Genomic DNA, 22,292 nt, shown 5'->3' with positions numbered 1-22,292 from the left:
CCACACACACTTCAGGGGCTCCTTTGAAGGAATCCCTTTTGCTTTAGCAAAGGGCAGCATTTCTCTCCTGAGACACATCCGTCCCCTTACGTTCTGCCTCTCCGAGTTGCCAAGATATTAAAGCCCAGGCGAATGTTTCCCCATTGCGGTTCCTCTTCTGCCAACCTGGCTGCCAAGCACTGTGTGCAAACACGAGCGCCTTCCCTTTTCTAATTAGCTCTCCTTTCCTGCTCCCTCAAAGGGAGCAGCAGAAAACCAAAGAGCTGGCAGGTGAGGCGGGAGAGAGAGAGAGATGGCAAAGAAGAAGAGCCACACTTGTCTTTGTGAGCAGTGAGCACAGATGCAAACGGGGGCAGCTGGCGTGGGGGGCATTCTGCACATCCTTGAGGGAGCAAATCCCATGCAGTTCAAGCGGGTTTACTCCCAGGCAGGTCTGGTGTCCGGGGCAGGCATGCCAGCTGGGAATGGTTCTCTGGGTTACAGGCAGAAGGATTTCCTAGCCCGACCTGGAGATGCCCAAGATTAAACCTGGACCCCTTTGCCTACAAAGCACTTTTTTAGCATAGAAACAGAGCAAGTCAGAGAGCACTGGAGCTCCTGACCATCTAGTTTGACCCCCGGCTCCAGCTGGCTCTGGTCATGACATGCCCACCATGGGCGTGTCTGGCCTATCCTTGGGTACCCTCACCGATGGGGCTTCAACCGTCTCCCGAGGAAGCCCATTCCATACCCTCGGGGTCCTGACTGTCAGGAAGTGCTTCCTGGCATCCAAATTGAACCTTGGCTCCCTGAGCTTTGCCCTGTTGGAGTGCATCTTGCCTTCCTCTGCAGGGGAGAACAGGTCTCTACCCACCTCCGTGTGACACCCCCTCACATACCTGCATGTCGCCAACAGATCCCCTCTGAGTCTCCTCTTCCCCAGGCTGAAGAGACCCAGTTCCCTCAGTCTCTCCTCGTACGGCTTTCCTTGCAAATCCGCCACCAACCTTGTGGCCCTTTGCTGCACTGACTCCAACCTGGCTATATCCTTCCTGGAATGTGGAACCCTGAACTGAGCACAGTAATTTCTGAACACAATAACCTTTGCCTCTGGGCTGCCATTTACTCCTTAGCGATCCTCTTCTCCCCTGCCAGCACTCACCTTCTGCAATGCATGCATGAGAAATGTTTGCACGTCGCTAAAGCTCCCGTAATTTGGCTTGGCCCTTTTGCAAGGCCCTAAGGAAGTTGCCGTGGATCATTTGTCAACCAGCATTTTTTCACACACCTCATTTATGAATTCATGTATTTATTATTAGGCAGATATCCCACCTTTCCCCATTATTTTAAAGAACTCAAAGCAGCTTACATCATTCTCCTCCAGCTGCTCTCCATCTCGTCCCCACAACAACAGCCCTGTGAGGTAGGTGGGGCTGAGAGTCTGTGCCTGGCCTGAAGTCACCCAGTGGGCTCCATGGCTGAGCGGGGACTGGAACCCGGATCGCCTGCATCCTTGCCCCATGCTCTTAACCAGGACACTAGTGCATCTTAGCAGCACCTGGCCCAGGTAACGATGCTCCCTACCACGTGGCACACTTCCCATTTTCCCCCAAGGAACAGCTGGTGGAGGTTGCCTGTTGTTCTGACCCTTGGCCTTGAGGGCTTGCCCCAGTCCGAAAGGGCTTCTTATCTGGGAGCAGGCAGACGGGGGGAATTCCAGGCACCGTCCGGCAGGACCGGCCGCAGAGAACACGGAGGAAGACTCGGCCAGCCTTCGCTGCAACAGGCTGTTCCCTGGACTGGCGCTGGCCTCGGGCTGCCTGAGCTCCGTGCCTTTGTGCCGCAGCGGCAGCATTGACACTGAACTCCCGACCTTGCGCTGACTTGGCCTGTGACCTGACGTCAAAACCACTTTGGGTCGAGTTTCATTGACCGGGTTACCTCAGGTTCCCAAAGGAGGCAGATTGCTCAGGCCTGGGGCTCTCCCTCTCCCCCCACCCTCCTGTCTCCCCTTCCTCCTCCTCTCTCTCTCACAGCTTCAAGAACTACAAGAGAGGCTGGGGTGAAGGTGTCATTCCACCGACCGTGTCCCCAAGTCCCACCAAGGCCTGCCACCTGGGGAGAGGGTCGTGGCTTCATGGAACGGACCCTGGCCAATGGGAGGCAAGCCAAGCACAAAAATACCCCCGCCCTTCCTACCAAGCACCCCTGATTGATTTCGGATCCTGCCTTTGCACCCAAAAGTGGCGTCTAAGCCTGCTAGAAATAATGCACAGAGGAGACGAGCCTTTCGAATTAAAAAGAACAGAAAGGCAGGCCACGACCAAATCCGGCACGTAAAAGCCCCTATTCCTCTCCCTTCGCAGGCGTTCTGCTCCTGAGCATTAGGCTCCTGTCCCCAGCGTTGTGCTGAGCCTTCCCCTCGACTCCCCCACCCCTCAAGAACACCTCATTAGCTCTGTGCATGCCTGTTTTCGCAAGAAACCCCACATGCTGACCTCCGTGTGACGACGCTTCAGAGTGAGAAATTCATTTTGGACCTTTTGGAATCAGAATTTCGGCAGTTCGCAGTCCAGACATTTCTGAACTTGCTGTGCGCTTTGGAGACCCCTAAAAATGCATCAAACAACATGCAATCCTTTGAACAATGTACGTGAAAAATGCACACGTTTGGAAAAACGTACACATACACGCTTTGATTTGTGGGAGAAGAATGCGTGCATGTCGAACACGCACACACGATTGTCGCCTGCTGCTGGAATAGCGTGCATGAAAATGTGGATGGGGTTTCACGTGGCAACTGAAAGAGAAAAAGAATGCTTGGAGTCGGTGTGAGCTTCAAGGTGGGACTTGGGGATCCCAATGAGCTCGTGTTCTGCTGAAGTCCACATTCCTAGCCCTTCATCCGGCATTTTGCAGTCACTGTGGCCAAGCTGATGTCCATGAGGAGCCCGTGTGTGGGGCACCGGGCAACAACACCCCGCCCCCAGCTTCCTCCCCAGTTGGCATCAGGAGGCTGGGGGGCTGGCTGGCTAGTAGACCTTGGCAGCCTCGTTTTCCATGAATTGGCTTGTGCGGCTTCTCAGTCAATGGCAAAGATCTGCATGCGCCTCTTTTTGAGAGGCACTGCAGGGTTCGGCTGATCTCAGAAGGCTTCCACTCCGTTCCCCTTAGGACTCTCCGTGGCCCATCAAAAGCCTCATAGTGGCCACGCCGATCGCTTTCTTCTGGAACCAACCGGCTCCCACGGGGTTGTCGAAATAGTCCTTGAGTGGCAGCGTGAGCTCATCCCCGAATGAAGACTGTCTGGCTGGCCGGTGTTACAAATAAGCCACACAAGCAGATGCTTTCGTGTGACACGTCATAAAGGGCTTGGCATCCCCCACAGACAGATGCCAGAGCCTACAGAGAAGGGTGACAAAAGTGACCAGCAGGCTGGAGCAGCTTCCCATGAGGAGTGGCTGCCACAACAGGGAGTGTTGAACATAGAGAAGGCAAGTAACAGGCGACAGAACAGAGTTGTTCGAAATAATCCATGGTGTGGATTTTTCTCCCTCTTGCCCAAGCCTTGGACCCAGAGCTGATGGGCGGGAGATGTAGGACAGATAAGAGAAAGTACTTCTTCCCACAAAGTACTTTTCCAAGGCAAATGGTCAAGGCCCAGATCCGTTTATTAATTTCTTTATTTAAAGCTTTTCTACCTTGTCCTATTACAGAAAATCTCAGGACAGTCTTACAATAAAATAAAAAGCACAGCATCACGTCTTCTGCAAAACTCCAATGAAGATAACAGTTCGACCTTAAAATGTTGGGAAAATAAAAAGGTTTTGGGCTGGTGCTGAAAAGAATACAGTGTCGGCACCAGGGGAACCTCTCTGGGGAGCACATTCCATAACCGGGGTGCCACCACAGAGAAGGCCCTTCCCCGAGTAGTCGCTCTTCTGATCTCCTTCAAGGAGGGCTCCCGGAGCAGGACCTCCAACCCAGATCTTAGGGGGCAGGCAGGAACATAGGAAGGAGGCACTCCGTCAGATATCCAGGTCCTAAGCCTCTTAGGGCTTTATAGGTTCATCACCAACACCTTAAATTGGGCCCAGACTTCAACTGGAAGCCAGTGCAGATGGTTAAAAGACCAGCGTTCTCTGCCGGTCCGTCAGCATCCTGGCTGCTGTACCCTGAACCATCTTCAAGGGCAGCCCCACATAAAGAACATGCAGTAGTCCAGGCGGGAGGTTGCCAGAGCATGGGTCACCATTGCTAGGCATGTTTGGGCTCCCAGATCTTCCTGGCAGTAGCCAAGATTTGGGAAAGGCGTTCTGAACTTCTAGACTGAGGAAAAGTGTGCAGAATGCCAGGAAGTGACCAGAATTTAGGAGAAGCAGGCTGTGGCGCTCCGCTGAAGGCAAGAGTGCTGGCTTAGGACCCCAGGAGGGCTGGATGTGACCTCCAGCTCATCGGTTCAACATCTCTGCCCTCCGACTGCAGTGTCTGCAGGACTGTGTACCCGCTCCAGGTTTCACTCCATACTTTAAAGGCGCTATTGGTGGTGTGGAACCCTGTCGCCACAAAGAGTCCAGCCATGTAGTTCATTAGAAGTTTGGAATGAACTCAGTCACCTGGCTCTGGCTGATCTTGGATTGGCCTCTTGGGGCCAGTGCACTGGAGCCTCGATGCCACAGCTCCATCGCAGCACGTAACAAACCTGGTTTGCCGGGAAGGCAAAGGGTCAGTGGTACAGAGGGAAAGATGCTAAATTCGGGGCGCCTCGGTTTGAAGCCACCCCATTCGTGACGCACTGCCAGTGTGCATCTGACACGATCCTCTCCATCGCTCCTTGGCGCATGACAGTTAGAGCTGCACTCTCGCAAGCGCAACATCACGTGTTGGGTCGGTTTGGCGGCCCGCCCGGGGCCTTTCCTGGGCCATCAGACAGCAGCCACCGCTGCTCGGAAAGCTCCCCCGTGATGCCACGGCACCCTTGTGAAGGGCAGAGCCCGCCCTTTCTGGGGGGAAGAGGAGGCGGGTGGCCAGCGCCCCGCCTCTGCTAATGGACGCCCTGGCACGGCTGCTCGGCGGCTGAGCACTTTGCTGTTGGCAGGCTGTTACCTTGAAAAATTAGCTCTCCCGGGCCTTCCTCTTGTTGCTACAAACGAATGCTTCCCATTGATTAGCACATGGCTTGTAAGTGTCTAATTTATCAATCAGCCTGCGCGGTGGGAGTGTGTGTAAACCAAGATTTCAAAAATTATGTCATCTGTCAATTGACTGGGGAATGTTAATGCTGCGTGCACCCTGGCGCTGGGGGGCCCTTGCTTGGAGAAGGAGTGAAATGCGAGGGGAGCTCCGTCACCTTCCTCTGTGGCCACTGACCACGGACAACGCATGGCCCTAAGACCTCTAGCCACTGGGCCTGGCAAGATGGGGCCCAGCCTGCCATGAAATGCCCCATGGGATGCCGCACTGTGCCTTGCAGGGCTGACCTCCCTGCTGGGTGGCAGCTATGGGGCCTCATCCCCTCCCCCTAATTCTAGGCCTGGGGACAACAGCGGACATGGTGAGGCAAATTCTGGGTCTCTCCATTCCGGATCTCCACCTCCCTTTGCTTTTAACTTCTCTTCTACTTGGTTAGCAAAGTGCCTCCTTTCTCTGCAGCTGGGCTGCGGTGATTGCCATTTCCCCAGAATGCCTCAGGGCTCCGGCGCAAACCATTCAGGGGCATTCTGGGGAATTAAAATGGCAGCTGCAGCTGTTTCTCGGCGAGTGTCTCTGTTCAGGGCTGGGCTGCCCACTGCAAGCCATGTCAGCCTTCCTGTTGCAACCGACTCGAATCCAGGGCCAGCTCTGGGCTGTGGCATTTAGATTAGACGCGAAAGCCATTCCAGTTCTACTAGGAATTACTGCCAAGGTTTGTTTCTCACAGGAAAAGTTGCCATTTCAAGGGCTGCAAATTTCCCCCTTATCCGCAAAAGCAGTATTTGCCTTTCCGTGTGGGAATCCGAATGCTCCCCTTCCTCGACATTTGCAAATGTGAGAGGGGAGGGATTTTGTTCTGGGTGGCTTCCTTGAAGGAGGAAAATAATTTTCCCTTGGTTTGCATTGCCCAGAGAGGGCAAAGCCCTTTATGAAAGAAGCCCTCCCTTTGGCTTTTTTGAAAACACCCCTGGCTGAAGAAAAATGGCCATTTACCAAATGGTCACTCCAAAAGTGTCATGCAGGTATGAAAATAACACCTACAGTTTTATGAAAATTATTTAATTTAATTATTTTAAAATAGATTCATTTGCATTTAATTATTTAATCATGCATGCCTCTAATTATTACAATAGAAAGGGAGCGAGTAGAAAAGCAGAATAATGTGCAATGGCTGGGAGTGGGGAAAGTATTAGAATTAGTGAACTGCAGCAGAGTAAAAGCATCTTTCACAGAGGGGGCGGTTCCTCTCCCCCAACAAGCTGCTCAAAAGGTCTTGAATCATCTCTTTGGAGTCTAGATTCTTACTGCAATGTACAAAGGTCCATTTCTCTTTCTTACACGGTTACCCTGCATTTTCCTCCCAGAAGCCCTAGACAGAATCGCCTTCCTTTCCCCTTTATCCACTGAACCAGTGCTTTTTTTGGTCATAGAATGCTTCTTTTTTTGACAGATTTTCCAAGTTTTAAAAGTAATTTTTGAAAATTTGATGTTTGATCCACGTGGATTCGAATCGCCCTGTCTAGCATAGCAGGTCGGCGGCAAAATCATTAAAACGGTGCATGCGGGCTGCTTGCGCGTCGAGTCCGAGGCATGCGTACTTCATCCGCACTGGTTGTGATGATGCCGCTCGGCTTGTGACTGGTCGTGTGGTCGCACACTGAGTGTTTACTGCGGGTGGCAACCGTTATGTTTCGTTACACAACTGATGTGTGTGGGTGTGTGTACAGTGAATGACTACGTGCGAAAGGTAAATAATTTCATGAGTTCCGGTACCTTTTTTCTTACAAAAAAAGCACTGCACCCAACAACCCCGTGAAGTAGTAAGGCGAAAAGCGAGCTTCTTGACCAGCTGCGGTTGACAACCTGCGTCTCCTTAGTCTAAACCCAGCCTAAAGCTTAACCAGTATACCCCGCTGGCTTTTGCAGTACCCATGTTCCACTACTAACCAGAAGGAGTTGCACGAGGGACCCATCCTCCTTTTTGACGTCAGGTGAAATTTTTATTCTCCAGATATTTTAACAGCTAATTGGTTTTATCCTTGTTTATATCATCATGTATTGGATGCAGTGTATTGTGTCGCGTGTTGTCATTATGATCGCTTGGTTTTTTGGCTTTCTGGTTTTTGGAAGCCATTCAGAGACTTTTAGTATTGGGACGGCATATAAAAACTTAAATAAATAAATAGACCCAGATGTGTTCTAGTGTGCTGGTAAGGGGCACCTGTGTAAAAGGAGGCATAACCCAGACCCCACGTCTGAGACCCCAGATACTGCATTTGTATGTGGGGTACTGCTAAGCATGGAACGGGACGGCGAGAAGAGCCACCATGCTGAGAAGCAACTGCGAGAATGTTCTTTTGCAGCGTTTTGTGCTGCCTTGACGCGTTTCCTTCGCTAGCTGTGGACTTGCTTAGCAGAGAGTACTGAGCAGCAACGCCCGAGAAGGGAAACGCTGATTAACCACCCTGCAAGCTTGAACCTGGTGGGGAATCAGGGGAATCAGGAAAACGGTGCCGAGTACTTCCCAGTTTTGGCACCAGCATATTTCTGTCTAGGAGAATTTCAATTTTGCTCCCCGAACTTGACAGCTGTGAAAAGGACCGTGTGGGTCAGAAAGGTCCACATATTGCAAACATGTCCTTGTGTTCCGATTCTCTAGTTTTCCAGTTTGCTTTTGCACAAGGTTCTCCTGTTGACCAAATTCAGTCTATGGCAGAAAGCTGCACAGGTGAGGAAAGCTGGAGAAAATCTGGGCAAACGTCCCGGCTTGATTTGCTCCCATTTCCCATTTGTGCAGATTGAGCAGCGATCGTCAGTGGGAACTGGGCATGAGGCGAAGCTCAGAAAGTCCCAATATTTCACCCTTGACTTGTTCCCCGATCCCGCCATGTTTCAAGAAAAGATGTGACCACTCCATGCTCTCCATGTGTGCGCATGTGTGTGTAATTTATATGCTGCACCAGGAAGGATTAAGACTGCAGCCCTTTGATGTATACAGAGGGCTTACTTTGACCTCATTTTGCTTCCCAGTTGGGTATCTGGCTTAACAAAGGGGTCAGTGGGCATCGCGTTCCCTGGATTACAACCTACAGCTTTGCCAGTGGCAGAATCTCCCACGTCCGCCTGCTGGCATTCCCTGCTGCTCCATACATGTCCTTGGATCACAAATCAGATGTGTGCAGCCCAGGTGGGGTGAGGTTTGCCCTTAAGAGAGCGCTTTTCCTCTCCTTTTCAGCTGCCGCAGAGCGGAAACTGCTGAAGGAATCACACCTTTCCTTCTGGTGAAACTTTCCCAGTAATTCTGCTTTTAGTACAGTGTTTTGCATGAATTACCAGTTCAGTGGGACTTTTATTTCCGCTTTTAGCCCGCATTGCTTCGCTTCGTTTCCCTGCTCAAGTGAGAATCAAAGAAAATGGAAAACCTGGACAACTAAGTTTGAGAAGCTGACATTTTGAAAAATGCTCCGAGTTAGGGACTGGTGAATGAGTGGCACTCAAGCTGGCCAGAATTTTCAGATATCACATCGCTGCTTGTCGCTTCTTGAGTTGATCTACTGGGTGTAATTGCTGTCCATTTGGTGCACAGGAAATTGCAACAAACACACAACTATCAAATATGAAAGCTCAAAAGCAATACCTAAAATTGGAAAAAAAATCCAAAATTGCACAAATATTCCCTGTAGACTAAAGTATGGGTGTTTTAAAATGTGTGCAGTTTTTGCAGACTTGTACACTGTAAGCAAGTAGAACTTTTTTCAAAAGTTCATTTTGCAGACATGAGAGAAAGTTTGGGAATTTGCAAACCTTTTCACAGAAAAGGCATCCCATTTCTCGTTTGGGACTGAATGGGGCTTTTTGAAGTGGTTGCCATAATGAAATGAAATTCTCAGAAATCTCTCATTCAGATATGAGGACCAGCTTATTAATTGTCCTCATAGTTCAAATATGAGGACTAGCTTTGCTGCCTCTGTTTATCTGATGTGAGTGTGGTGAGGATGAGATGTTATTTACTGTAGCTTTCATATCTCTTGAGTGGGGAGGGAGTTCCAAAGCAAATAGGAGGAGGCAGAATTTTGATGGAGAGAAGAAGGAGATTGTCAGTCTAGGCTGATTTTGCGTCTCTGAAAGTCCTCCATTACAGGGACGGGAAATTGGCTACAATTGGCACTTCCTCACAGTCTTTGGTGCATAAATCTTGGTTCTGATTAGGGGTGCTCTGAGGCTTTGCAGAATCTGTCCCTCCAGTGTTTGCAGACCTCCTCTTGGCTTGGCCTGGTCTTGGAGAGCCAGCCAAGCCAAGAGGAGGCTCACAAATGCTTGAGCAACAAGATTTGCACAACCAGCGATGTTCTTCATGTGTGGTGGCAAAAAGAAGATTGCTTCCACATGGTGTGAAAGAGGGACATGGTGTAGCTTTTGCCCAGGACTCCCTTCCTGGCAGGCACTGGCTGCTGTTCATGGTGTGAAGAAGGGAGCGTTCCCCAAGGAACATGGGACCGGAGTCTAGGAAGCCAAGCCCAGGGAATCCAGCAGAGGGGTTCCTCATGGATCCTTAGTTCTGATCTGCAATACACGGGTGGAACACACTCTTCTCCTTTGTTTTCTGGAGCTCACTCAGAACTGGACAGAAACCAGCAAAATCCTGAGTTACCCTAGAAGCACTTCTGCATCTTCCACATCGGAAGTTGTAATTCTGGCCCAGGTTCTAGCAACATTCATTTCCTAGAGGATTCTTGCAGTCTCCTTCTTCGTATAAGATGCATCCAAAGCATTACTTTTATTGTAAAGCTGGCTTTAGACAAATTAGGGAGGACCATTAAACATGGATGGAGGAAAGAAGAAAGGGTGAAATGATGCCGTATCACTGGCAAAGCCCTCTCCACCCTGCTGGCAGCTTGCCTTCCCTGATTTCCAAGATCAAGGAATCAACAATCATGGGGTCCAAATCAAGGGAACAGCTGGAATGCAGAGCCCCTATAAGACCTCGGCATCCGAGCATGTGTGCTCGGCACGGCTTTCTCTCCTCCACCTTGCGAACACCAGCCAGAAGGAATTCGCTCCCATCCTTTGGGAGATGTTTGATTCCTAAGCTCAGGAGAGGAACTGCTACTGGGAAAGCAGGACTGCCTTCCAGGGGCCTCTGGCTAGTCGGAACCCCGCGGGGCAACGTGGATTGGTGTGCCCGCGTCAGGCTGAGCTGCACCTCAAGGGAGTGGCGCTTTCAGCTTTTTCATGGGAGAGTCTCCCGTGAGGTCAGTGAGGAAGGCCTGCAGGAAGGGAACGAGGCCGCGTGCTGATAGAAGGGATGGCTCGTCTCACTTGCAGATGCTGGCAGTCCCTGGCTGACAAACAGCGGATGCTTGTGCATGACTTGCCAGGAAGCTGACATTTTATTCCTTTCAGCAGCAGACCAAAACCTTTTTATTTTCCCAGTATTTTAAAGTTGGAGTGTGGTTTTAATGTGGGGTTTTATTGTACGGCAATTAATTTGGATGCTGTGTTCCACCCTGGTTATGGTAAGACTGTCCTGATACCTCAGCAGCGGATGGGAGTTAGGGTTAGGGTTAGGGTTTTAAATAAATAAATAAATAAATAAGTTTTAAATAAATAAATAAAGGATAAGTAAAGTATTTTTTCAGGGTGAGCCTGTGCTGTGGCACCAAGGACTGGTGGTGTCACAGAGGGAGCTAAAGGGGTGAGAAGAGAGGGAGGGGGGAGGGAGGGGGGAGATGGCCTGGGAAGGGTGGGCGATCGGGTTGGAGCATGTGGATCATGGGCTCTCTTTGCGTTGCCTTTGGCAGTGCAGCGCATTTGTAGGATTTCTCACTCAAACGCCTGCGTTCCGGTTCTGAGGAAGCTTCTTGCCCCGCGTTGGGGTCTTGCCAGACACGGAAGAGCAGCTCAACGTGTTCTGCTGCCCCAGTTGGAGCTGTGCCCCGGCTTTGGTCCAGGAGCATCTTCCCTCAAGTTTTTACGCTCCGTTTCTGCTTCCGAAAATGAGGAGGAGAGTCGGGGGGGGGGGGCTGCAAAAGCAAAACGGATATGGGTGGGCCATCTTGTCCAACAAATCTGAGGAAGGGGTGAGGATTGTGGACCCTCCTGAGCAGGGATGGGCAACCTCAGGTGCCGAGGGACACTTCGTCTCCTGCTGCCAGCAGAGACTGCACCACAATACCAGATTTTCCGCGCTGAGAAAGGCCGCAGAGACTTTCCAAGGGAGGAAGGTGTCTGGAGCACACGTGACTTGTTTCCACGCAGAATTGTGCACCTGGGAGTGAGATTCCTTGTGTGTACTCCACACCCAGCTTGCTTTCTCTCTCAAATCTGGGTGGCATTTGCCACTGCTGCTGGTGGTGCTGGCAGAGGGACAACATTAGGCCATGAAATAGCAGGCTGCATGTCCCCGATCCGTAGGTTTTCCGAATTTCAACTGGAAGGCCCTGGACGCGCTTGTGTCTGTGTGTGTGGACGGGGAGAGGAAGGCACCTTCGCTTTTAAAGATCTGCCGTGCAGCACGCTGATTAAAGGGGACATTCCAGGCTGAGGTTGGAGCACTTGAACGAGAGCATCTGCTTGCTGCTGGGAGGGGATATTAATTGCCTTGATACTTCAGTGGAGAGAAAGACGAGCGTCAGCCCCAGATAATGTTTGAACAAACAAACAAACAGCTGCCAGGAGGGTCCCTCTGATGGTTGACCTTTGCCGAATGCCGGGTGGCTGTTTTTCAGAACATCCTGCCTGGTGGAATAAAAATGAATGACTGGGGAGAAGCTCTGGGGATGCGGAATTAATTTCGCTATGTCAGGATCGGTCGAGCCTGCCAGGCTGGCTTCGGACTGGGAGGTCAGAAGGGCCGGTCGGTTGGCTCGGATGTGGGTGCTCGGGTGTCCTGTGGCAAAGGGTACAAGGAGAGAAGGGGTGGGTGGGTACCTGGTTTGTTTACCTTCAAAGGAGGAGCCCAGATCTTGTCTATGTGGTTGTAGGCTAGTTCTGGGGTGTGTATAAGCTGGGCTAGCTCCGGCTGGGCACCTGTTTCTCTGGTCTGCTGCCCACTCGGGGCCAACTGGAGGCCATGAGATGCCCCCACGCAGGGCACGAATGCTAAAGGGCTCCTTCCCTTGTGCTTATCAGCAGCCGATATTCAGAGAAATAGTGGAGGTAACTTCCAGCCAACCTGTAGAACCAGGGCCGGCCCCGCCAGTTGGCAAGCTGTACCAGCCTCCTGAAGCCGCAGATGCTGGGGCGTTGGCAAAGGCGATGAGAACAGACTTGTGGGTCATGGGACTTGTGCTGCTCCCCTTTGGCCAGCCTACCAGTTGGTGATAGGTGTTGTAGTCCAACACAGTTGGAGGGTATTGCGTTGGAGGAGGCTGGGCTATTTGCAACTGCAGGATCCTGTAGGGGAAGCAGATCCATCCGGGCCAGGATCCGGCTGGAAGCTGGAGATAAAGGAGAGGCAAGGCCAAGGGTGGGGGGCATTGTTGTTGAGCTGGATGAGCTTAGGTTCCTGGCCGTTGACTACGCTGGCTGGGGCTATTGGGAGTTTATGTACTTATTTATGATGCTTACCCCACCTTTTTTTCCTTTTCAAGGAACTTGAGTAGACTTACATCACTCTTCGCTTCCTCTCCATTTTTCCTCCACAACAACCCCGTGGGGAAGGTTGGGCTGAGGGTGCAGGACTGGTCCAAAACCACCCCACGAGCTTCATAGCTGAGTGAGGACTAGAACCCAGAACTTCTGGATCCCCAGTCCAACAGCCATGCCACACGGCACCTCAAGGCGAAAGCCCAAAACAGCTGGAGGAGATCATGGTCGGAAAGGTGGGCTCCTATTGTTGATGTGGGGCTAAGGGGGCCCAGAATCACTTCCTTACTCAGCTTGAAGCTCAGGCGGTGGTCCTTGCAGGTCACTCCTGCACTTTCCAACTGGCCTCACAAAGTTTCTGTGGAGATAAGAAATGGTGGAGAGGAGATCCGCATGTGTCCCCAAGAGCTCCCTGGAAGGACAGATGGGATAAAAAGAACATGGAGGAAATCACGATATGAGTGCAGTGTTTGGTGCAGCTCTTCCCTTCGTCTGACGCCTCTTTTGTTTCCACAGATCCGTGTAGATGGACCATCCAAAGGGGCCCTTGAGTATGAGGTTGTGCAGGTGGTGGATTCTGGGCCGATACTGCGGGATATGGCTTTCTCAGTGGACCACAAGTATCTGTACATCATGTCTGAGAAACAGGTGAGTTCTGTGGCTTTGCGGGCATTGTTTAATTCAAGGAGAGACTTGAAGTGATGTCTGTCTGTCTTCCTAAATGGGAAGCTTTGAAGTCAGCAATGAGCGCTTTGATGGCTCTTTGCTGGAATCTTGTTCGTGCTTTGAATTGTGACTTGGACTTCACTGGGTTTAGGCCGACACTGGAGAGGTTATAGGATGCTTCTAGATTAGGGATGGGTCACATGTGGCCCCCTGTGTTTCAGGCCGCTAATTCCATCAGCTCTTCCAGCAAAGTCCATGGAGTCCGTGGATGGTGGGAACTGTAGGCTGATGCATAGGCAGAACCCCGGTTGGTCAAGAGACAGTTGCTTGGCTGTTGGGATGATGACTGAGTGCGTATACCATCTTCCAGCTAACTATAACGTCTGTCAGCAAAGCTCAGGGAACCCAGGTTCAATTTGGATGCCAGGAAGTCCTTCCTGATGGTTAGGACCCCTGGGGTGTGGAATGGGCTCCCACGGGAGGTCGTTGAGGCCCCATCGGTGTGGGTGTTCAAGGATAGGCTGGACGTGCACATGGTGGGCATGTCATGAGCGGAGCCGGCTGGAGCCGGGGGTCAGACTAGATGGCCCGGGAGACCCCTTCTGACTCGCTCTCCCCTTCTGACTCGCTCTGTTTCTAAGTTTCTATGGTGCCGGGGGTCAGACTAGATGACCCGGGAGGTCCCCTTCTGACCTGCTCTGTTTCTATGTTTCTGTGTTTCTATTTCCACCCATGCCAGTGGATCCAACAGGCCATTTGTAACACCCAGGTGAGTGAAGCACGCTGAACTTTATCCAAAGGGAAAAGAGAGAGAGACTATGTTATTGTAGAGGAGAGACCTCACAAGGTGTCTCCTTTGATGGAAATGGCATGAGAAGTCATTTCCTGTCAGGTGACACGGGTCTTGAGATTTGTCTGTAGGGGATCCTGGGTCTTGTTTTTTCCAAGGCTGTCATATCAGTTTGAAAAGGATGCAAGGTTGAACATGGGGTGCGCGATTTACGTTTTAATGCATTGCAACAGCATCTATTTGAGTCCTGCTCCTGTTACCCTGCTGTGTGCCATTCATAAGCACTGACAAACTGAATTAACTGAAATGCAAGGAGAGCCATTTGCATTTCTATGCATCTCTCTGAAATTGCTGGGCCCTGCCCGCTGGTCCTTCAGAGGCTCCTTTTTAATTCAAATTCCCATTTAGCCCCTCATTCTAATGGTACCTGGGTGTGTGAGAGAGAGGGAAAGAGACTGGATAGTCATTACCCCGTTCAGGTTAGCATCAAGCACTACCTGTAACTTTCCCTTTGTGCTGCCCTGAGCACCTTGCAGAAAGTGCAAGTGACATCAACAATTAACTTTTTCCTCACTTCATAACGATTCCTGTCCTCCATTCTGGGTTGCGGCTACAGCTTCCCATCAGCGCTGCTGAAATGTTGGTTTCCTAGACTAGTCCCTGTCTGTGCTTTTGGGTGTAGGGTAGGTTTCCAACCTGAAATACGCCCTCCCCACGCTTTGTGCAACCCAATCTTATTGGTGTTTACTTGCTGTATTCCCCATTCAGCAGGGTTTCCTCCCAGGCAGGGTGTACATACTTGCATCAGCATAAAAATCCCCCCTAGCATTTACCCTTTGTGGGGTCATTTTTTTACCCCAGACATCTAACTTGCCTCTGGCAATGCAGATGTTGGCTATGAAAAGCCGTGTTTTCTCGTATCGACTTGCAATCAGCATAGCGATGCTGTGCCCCAGTGTATTTCAGTTTTGGGGTTAAGAGGGAGTGCCCCTTCCTAGCACTCCTGACAGGTAAATAGGTCAACCTTGTGTTGTGCTCCAACAAGGTGGGGTAGCCAAAATGCAAAAGTGGCCAATTGCCAGGCAAATCGGGGGAGCTCCTTTATACCCCAAGTACATTTCACTTATAGAAAGAAAATAACATCAGGACATTGCTTAGCAGAAGGCGCTCGCAGTCTACTTATGTGTCAATTACACAGAAAATGTGAGCCTTGGGGGATGGAAGTGAACTCCGGAGGCTGGACGAAGCTTTCAACGTGTTCCACTCTCATTCCCTTTTGTGCATGTTTGGCTTCCTTCCTTTCTCCTCCATTTCCCTTCTCTCCTGGGTTGCTCATCATCACAAAACTGGGCCTCATTGGAGGATCACGATCCACCCATTGAAGACCAGAGTCCTAGAAGGTACGCCTTCGTCCCCAGACCTTCCCGCTTCCTCTAGTACATTTTGGGCACTGCCTGCATTTCCTTCTCTGCCGCGTGAACATTCATACATCAAATCTGAGATGCAGAAGACAAAGGGGTGCTTTTTGATCCATTCGTCTTCATTAGGCACAGACATACGCCATAACTCACGGGATGGGGACAGCCGTGACATAGGATAGATGGCTTTGCATTTTGGGCTACGTTTTGCATAAATGGAGATCTTATCACTGCAGCTTTCTGCTGCCTGCCCCTTGCAATCAATCCTCCTTCGCTTACGGAAGTTTTAGATCCTGCTGCAAACCCCTGCCAGCCTGAGGGCCAAATTCGGTTTCAGAGAAGCCCTTAGGACTGGCTCATAGCAGAGGTCCAAAAGGGTGTGCCAAGATACCGACGGTGTCTCTAGTATCAGCAAGTCTAAGTGGACTTCTCGCCTTGAGGCTTCGCAGGAGAGGCCTTTTGACCTTTTAGTGGGGCTGAAATGCTGAGAAACTGCCATATGATTGGTGGTTGGGGGAAAGGGTTGGGGCCCGAGAAAAGGGGTTCAGGGATTGCCATCCAGGGTCTATCTGGGTCCCAGGTGAGCCAGGTATGGGCCTGCGGTTTGGTACCTGTTGCCTGTAAGCCAAATATTCTGTCTCAGGGCAATGGAGATGGAAGCATCCATTCATAATTTACCCTGAATTTAAACCATCTGTGACTAGCATAGAACCCAAACCAAATGTGGCAGAGGTGGAACGTGGGACCTGAGCAATCGGCATGGCACTTTTAAGGTCCGTGCATGCCTAGGACACAGGCCGGCAACTCCAGGGAGCTGTGGGCTGCTTTTGCTGCTGCCCCAGTGATTGTATTCCATGGGATGGCCATGAATTTGCTCTTCCTTTTGTTTAACTGATAGCAGCTTTCTTAGCACTGTGGAACAAGTGTGGGTCATTCTGAAGGGAAAAAACTGAAGTACGATGTAGTGCCAATTCAGCCATATTTTTGTACGGGAGGGGATATTAAAATATTTTCACTGCTCCAGTGTTCTCTGGAGCCACATACAGTGGTGGATGTACATTTTACACACCTCTGACTGAAGGTCTGGAGCAGTTTTCCCTTTCGTCTCGTTCCCTCTAGCTGTTCTGGCAGCCACTCAAGTAGGGATAACGCGGGCAGAGCGTGTGAATGAACATGTATCCATAGACCTGAAGAAAACGGAGCAAGAAAGAGATGGAGGGAGATGAGGGTTGGCGAAAAATCAGGCACGACAGCTCAAACGTGGTTCGGGCACCATCATTTAAGGACACCCCCCCCCCGCCCCCATTCCAGGAGAACGTAACCTAATTCACTCCCTTTGATTCTCTCCGGCATTTTTCTCCAGCAATTTTGATACTGCATTTCCTCTGAGCACTTAACATCATTTACTGAAAATTGACCAAATATTTGAAAAGCGTATTCAGCATCCGGTGATATTTGACTTCAGTGTTTGATATTTGATAGCATTTTGTCATTTGCCCCGAATTGGCATTTAGTAGGTAACAGCTGATCTGGAACAGTACTGAAAGTCTCTCGGAAGGTTGGAATGCAACGCCATTTAGCAGGGGTTCCACTTTTGGTCTTTGTTCTTGTTCTGAACTTAGGAGCCTGTGGTATTTTCTAAGAGTTCAGGATTCTGAGCAAGTTTCTTTTAGATTCTCTTATCCCAAAGACCACTATGCACCAGTATGCCTAGAAATTTGCATGGCACTCTTTTTCCTCTCTGTGGAGTGGCACATTGTTGATTAGGTCTGGTTGATGACTTTTCCTCCAAAATAAGGGCGAATGGGGAATTAGAGGGACTGTTGCGTGTGGACAGTGACATTCTCCAGACTTTTATTAATTTATCTATTTAATTCCTATAATGCCCAATTAGTCAGGCAGCTTACAAAATCAAAACGAACACCAAGTGCAATATCCATAAACAAAATGATAACATTTAAAATCAAACATAAATAATACACAAGAGTAAAATAGCAGCTATAAGCACATGGAAATGAACCCATGATAGACTCTTGTATTTTGGCCATGGGATGCAATCAAGCTCATTAGAAAAAGATGGAATGATTGGAATGCTCAGCAGCATGAGGAAAGCAGGTCAGCAAAGAACAAGGCGGTCAGACTCCGCCAAAGAGGATGTGGGCCCCATGGAGAGGGTGCTCAAGCACATGCTGGACATGCACGCAGTCGGCAGGCCCATCCCAGGCCACTCTACCGCTGCCACTCCGCACGACTCCGGTGCGCCCGCAGCTGGAGCATTGTGCTCAATTCTGGGCCCCTCGTGACAAGAGGGAGATGGCCAGGGTGGAACCGGTGCAGCGCAGGGCCGCAAAGGTGGTGGCCGGTTTGCAGGGGATGCCGTATGAGGCGAGACTGAGGGAACTGGGTCTCTTCAGCCTGGAGAAGGGGAGACTCAGAGGGGATCTGTTGGCGACATGCAGGTGTGTGAGGGGGTGTCACACGGAGGTGGGGAGAGACCTGCTCTCCCTTGCAGAGGAAGGCAGGATGCGCTCCAGCTGAGCCAAGTTCAAGGAACCAAGGTTCAATTTGGATGCCAGGAAGTACTTCCTGACAGTTAGGGCCCCTATGGTATGGAGTGCCCTTCCATGGGAGGTGGGTGTAGCCCCATCAGTGGGGGTGTTCAAGGATAGGCTGGGCATGCACATGGTAGGCATGTCACGAGCGGAGCCGGCTGGAGCCAAGGGTCAGACTAGATGGCCCGGGAGACATAGAAACATAGAAAACAGAGCAAGTCAGAAGGGGTCTCCCAGGCCATCTAGTCTGACCTCTAGCACCAGCCGGCTCTGCTCACGACATGCCCACCATGTGGACATCCAGCCTATCCTTGAACACCCTCACCACTGGGGCCTCAACCACCTCCCGGGGAAGCCCATTCCACACCCTCGGGGTCCTGACTGTCAGGAAGTGCTTCCTGGCATCCAAACTGAACCTTCTGAGACCCCTTCTGACTCACTCTGTTTCTATGTTTCTAAGAGGGCTCACCCTGTTTAGGTTTGTTTATGGGTTCTCAAGATGTTGTTGTGACTCTTTAGTGAGAGTTTTAAAAAATGCAGGGAGAAAGTGGATTTATTTGTCAAAGTGAAAAACACACTTTTTGTATGCATATAATTGTGCTATACTCCACTGCCACCTAGAGGTTTTGTGTTAGAAAAGCAGGAACGGAAGTGCTGCTTCTTAATTCTGTGCAGAAGCCAAATGCCAGTACAGTGGATGAGCATTCCTGTGTACAAAAGCCCAAGGACTTTTCTGTGAAACTCTGGTGGGTGGCTTTCAATCACAGTACGATAAACCTATATAAGATAGATGACTTTATCATTGAAGGAGAAGGGAGATAATGACTTCTATCAAACTCGGGACTCTTTTTATTATTGGCTAGAGAAACGGGACTTCGCATAGATTTAAATATGTTTTTCAAGTTATCATAAATGGAAAAAGAAGGGTGTGGGTGCTGACCCAGCGGGCTCGATGTTTTTGATGATGGATGTTGTTTGTAGTTTTTTTTGTTTTGTTTTTTTTTAGGATTATAATTTCAAATAAAACTTATTTCTAAGAAAATAAGATAGATTCGCACATGCATTTGTGCAAGCAGACATTTCCCAGACATGCTAAAGAATATGCTCCCATTCTCTGAGAACATAAGACAAGCCCTGCTGGATCAGACTCTGTATGCATGGGGGCAACCCAGCTTCCCACGGGGTCACTCAAGGAGGGTGGGTGCAAGACGTCCGCCTGGCCAAGCTCTCCAGCGACTGGTGCATGCAGGCAGGCCACCTCTGGTCAAAGAGGAAGCCCATAGCCAGCAAGGCCAGGAGCCTCAGATAGCCACCTCCCTCATGGATCAGTCCAACCCTCTTTCCGAGCCATCCGGATTGGCGCCATCACTACTTCCAACGGCAGCAAATTCCATGCTTCAGCTGCACGCTGAGTGAAGATGCACTCCCTTTTATCTGTCATATATAACCTCCTTTTCCATCTCTTTTTGTCGTCATACACATGTGTACATTCCATACATTTCTGTTGTGCTCTGCCTGGCTCACGTTCGAGCTTTTGCAGGGCTGGGAGGGAGCCTTCCTGTCCCGCACGTGGAGTGTTTTAATTCCCTTGCCTCCCCATGCCACTTCCACGCATCAAAGGAAACGGACTATTTCTGAGCCGGGCAGATTGGCTGTCTTATTCTAGTGTTCGTGGGAGGTCGTTGTATCAAAGCCGGTTTGGGCATTCGTCCCATCTCATCCTCAAGGAATTTAGTAACAAATCATGAAAATCTCGATGCATTTCTCCCTCCCTTCACCTCACGCTCTGAAAAAGAGCCAGTGAGGGTGCAGGGAAGGGAAGAAGGGTAATCTAAGAAGCTGATGATTACTTCTGAATCCTGCAAGTTCAGTAATCCTGGACTCTGTTAAACAGCTGGTCTCCTCTAATTCCACGGACGGCCAGACCTACTTCTCCAAAAGACCTCCCATTTTCCAGGTCACTTCCAAGCACCAGTTTATTAACCGATCTCCCCCCTCCAGGTCTGCGATTACTCCATCCAATTCCGGGCAAAACCCACACCAACAATCAACTTGGGAAGTGCAAATCTAATCTACACACCTCCTGGGGGAGGGGAGAGGGGGGTCTTTTCCCATCTCGAGCTCTGCATGGCTTCAGGAGGACTCCGGTGCGTGCTGAAAATGCATTTTTGAGCTGGTGCTCGAGGGAAATGAGACGGAGCAAAGGGAAAGTAATTATATACTGCAAAGACAACCTTTTCCCCAGATCTGTAAATGCAAGCAGACGTCTTGGGTGGGTGAGGGGGGAGAAGGGGGTTGGCGTTTGCTGCAAGGGAGACGGATCCAGCCATGTAGGAAGCAGATGCCCTAGACGAGAGTAAATGTGTATTTTATATATGCACACCCGTGTGTGTACCTGTGCAAAAGGGATTCTTGGTGGTGCTTCGCATTGTGAATTTGTTTCCCTCGCTGCAAGTGCTGAACACTAAAGTCAGGCTGCTCTGAGGGGGACCAAAGTGCAGAGATCATGCGTCCTGCACAGGCCTGTGGCACATGCTCTCAGGGCTTGGGGTACCCAAGCTGTCACCACACCCCCCCTTGGCCGTGCCCTGCCATAACCCACGAGCCTCCCACTCAGCCACCCTTCCTGTGTGCTGCCCTCCCAGGCCCAGATCGGGGCGGGGGGGGGGGTGGGCACTTGCTGTGCCCACTGCAAGCCATTCATTACTGCTTATGTGCACCTGCCCCCCACACCTCTGGCTCTGGCTCTGTGCCTCCCCATGCAGAACACGCTCTCTTCACTCAGCACGGGCAGGCTGGAAGGAGCACGGGGGGGGGGGGGTCGTGTGCATGATGTGCGGGGGATGTCCTCTTCTTCGCGCACTGTGAATGCATGGGGAACTGGGTGGATGGGTTTGGGCAGCCTTGGCCACGGCCTCCGCCAGCCCAGGTCCCACCAGCTCTGAGGCAGTCCCCCAGGAAAGGGTTGGCTGTCCCCATGTGAAACAGTATTCCCTTTTGCACAGAATGCATCATTAACCTCTCAGGCGTGTCTGCTTGCTGTACCCTCCCACTGGGTCTGTGGGACTTACTCTCCAGTAAATGCATAGAACTGAAACCTGGCTGGTGGATTTCTCTATTGAAAGTTGTGATGCTGGTCACTAGCTTGGTCTCTCCTCCTTCTGTCCTTCCGTCCTTCCATCCTCTCCTCCATCCATCCTTCCTTCTGTCCCTCCTTCAGTTGGTCCTCCTCTCCTTCCTTCCTTCCCTGGTTCAAAGGAAAGACAAAAGGAATCCACGGGGCTTTTGCCTACCAACAGCCATGCTTGATTTTATTCATTTATTTCCTTATTTGTGTTATTTATATACCAACATTTTTTTAAAAATCCCTGAGTGATTTCCATATAAATAGCAACAACATAATTAAAATCATAGTTAAAAACAAATTTTAAAATACAATGCAACACAATTCCAGTTACGGTCATATTGAAGAAGAGCAGTTGAGCAATAAAGTAACCCACAGCAGTTGATTTAATTACGGGCCAGGAAATGCCCAAGCGAACAGGTGCATTTTCAGGAAGCATTTGACCGATGCTACATTTTCTGCTTCCCAAATAGCACAAGACCGTCTTTCCCACAGGGAAGGTGCCACCACCAAGAAGACCTGATGTTGAGGTATTACATGGTGACATGCCAGTAACCTTGAGGTGGCCAGCAAGGCTTTCTCTGCTGACCTCAGCAGTCAGCTGGGTACATGTAAGCGAAGGTGCTCGGCTAGGGACTCTGGTCTTAAGTTGCCTGGGGGTTTGTATGACCAAGCCATAATCTCCAGCACGGCTTGAGGTCCGAGAGACAGCTGCTGTGGCTCTCTTGGCACAGGTCTTCTGTGGACATAGGCATGTGTCCCATTGCAGCCTCCAAACGAGGTCCGATAAGAATAATCTTATCATGAGGTAGCCAGAGCATGGATCAGCTTGGCTTGGTCATCCCTTGCCGGCCATGCCGTGGGCCAGCGGTGGCTCCCTGGGCTCCCTGGGAGGGCAGCTGCTCTCATGAATGATCTCTGAGGCCTCTGGTTGGCTGTGCAAGAAGCAGGGTGGGCTGGAAGCCCCTTTGGCCTGGTGGAAC

General features: G+C 50.6%; 1 protein-coding gene across 5 annotated transcripts in view; it reads left to right on the top strand.

Moving 5' to 3' along the window:
- The window catches only part of PLXNA4 (plexin A4), a 498,163-nt gene that overhangs the window by 218,829 nt on the left and 257,042 nt on the right, over positions 1 to 22,292 (top strand). For 3 of the 5 annotated variants that reach the window (XM_044428501.1, XM_044428509.1, XM_044428519.1), the window contains exon 3: positions 13,276 to 13,407. In XM_044428501.1, the coding sequence (XP_044284436.1) occupies positions 13,276 to 13,407 (132 nt within the window). Of the gene's footprint in view, positions 1 to 13,275; positions 13,417 to 22,292 lie in introns of all 5 variants that reach the window. The other 2 variants (XM_044428528.1, XM_044428536.1) reach the window with 1 other exon arrangement.

This window comes from Varanus komodoensis, unplaced genomic scaffold, assembly GCF_004798865.1.
Source record: "Varanus komodoensis strain SLA01 unplaced genomic scaffold, ASM479886v1 scaffold1, whole genome shotgun sequence".
NCBI classification, from domain to species: domain Eukaryota; kingdom Metazoa; phylum Chordata; class Lepidosauria; order Squamata; family Varanidae; genus Varanus; species Varanus komodoensis.
This window is presented reverse-complemented; position numbering and strand designations above follow the sequence as displayed.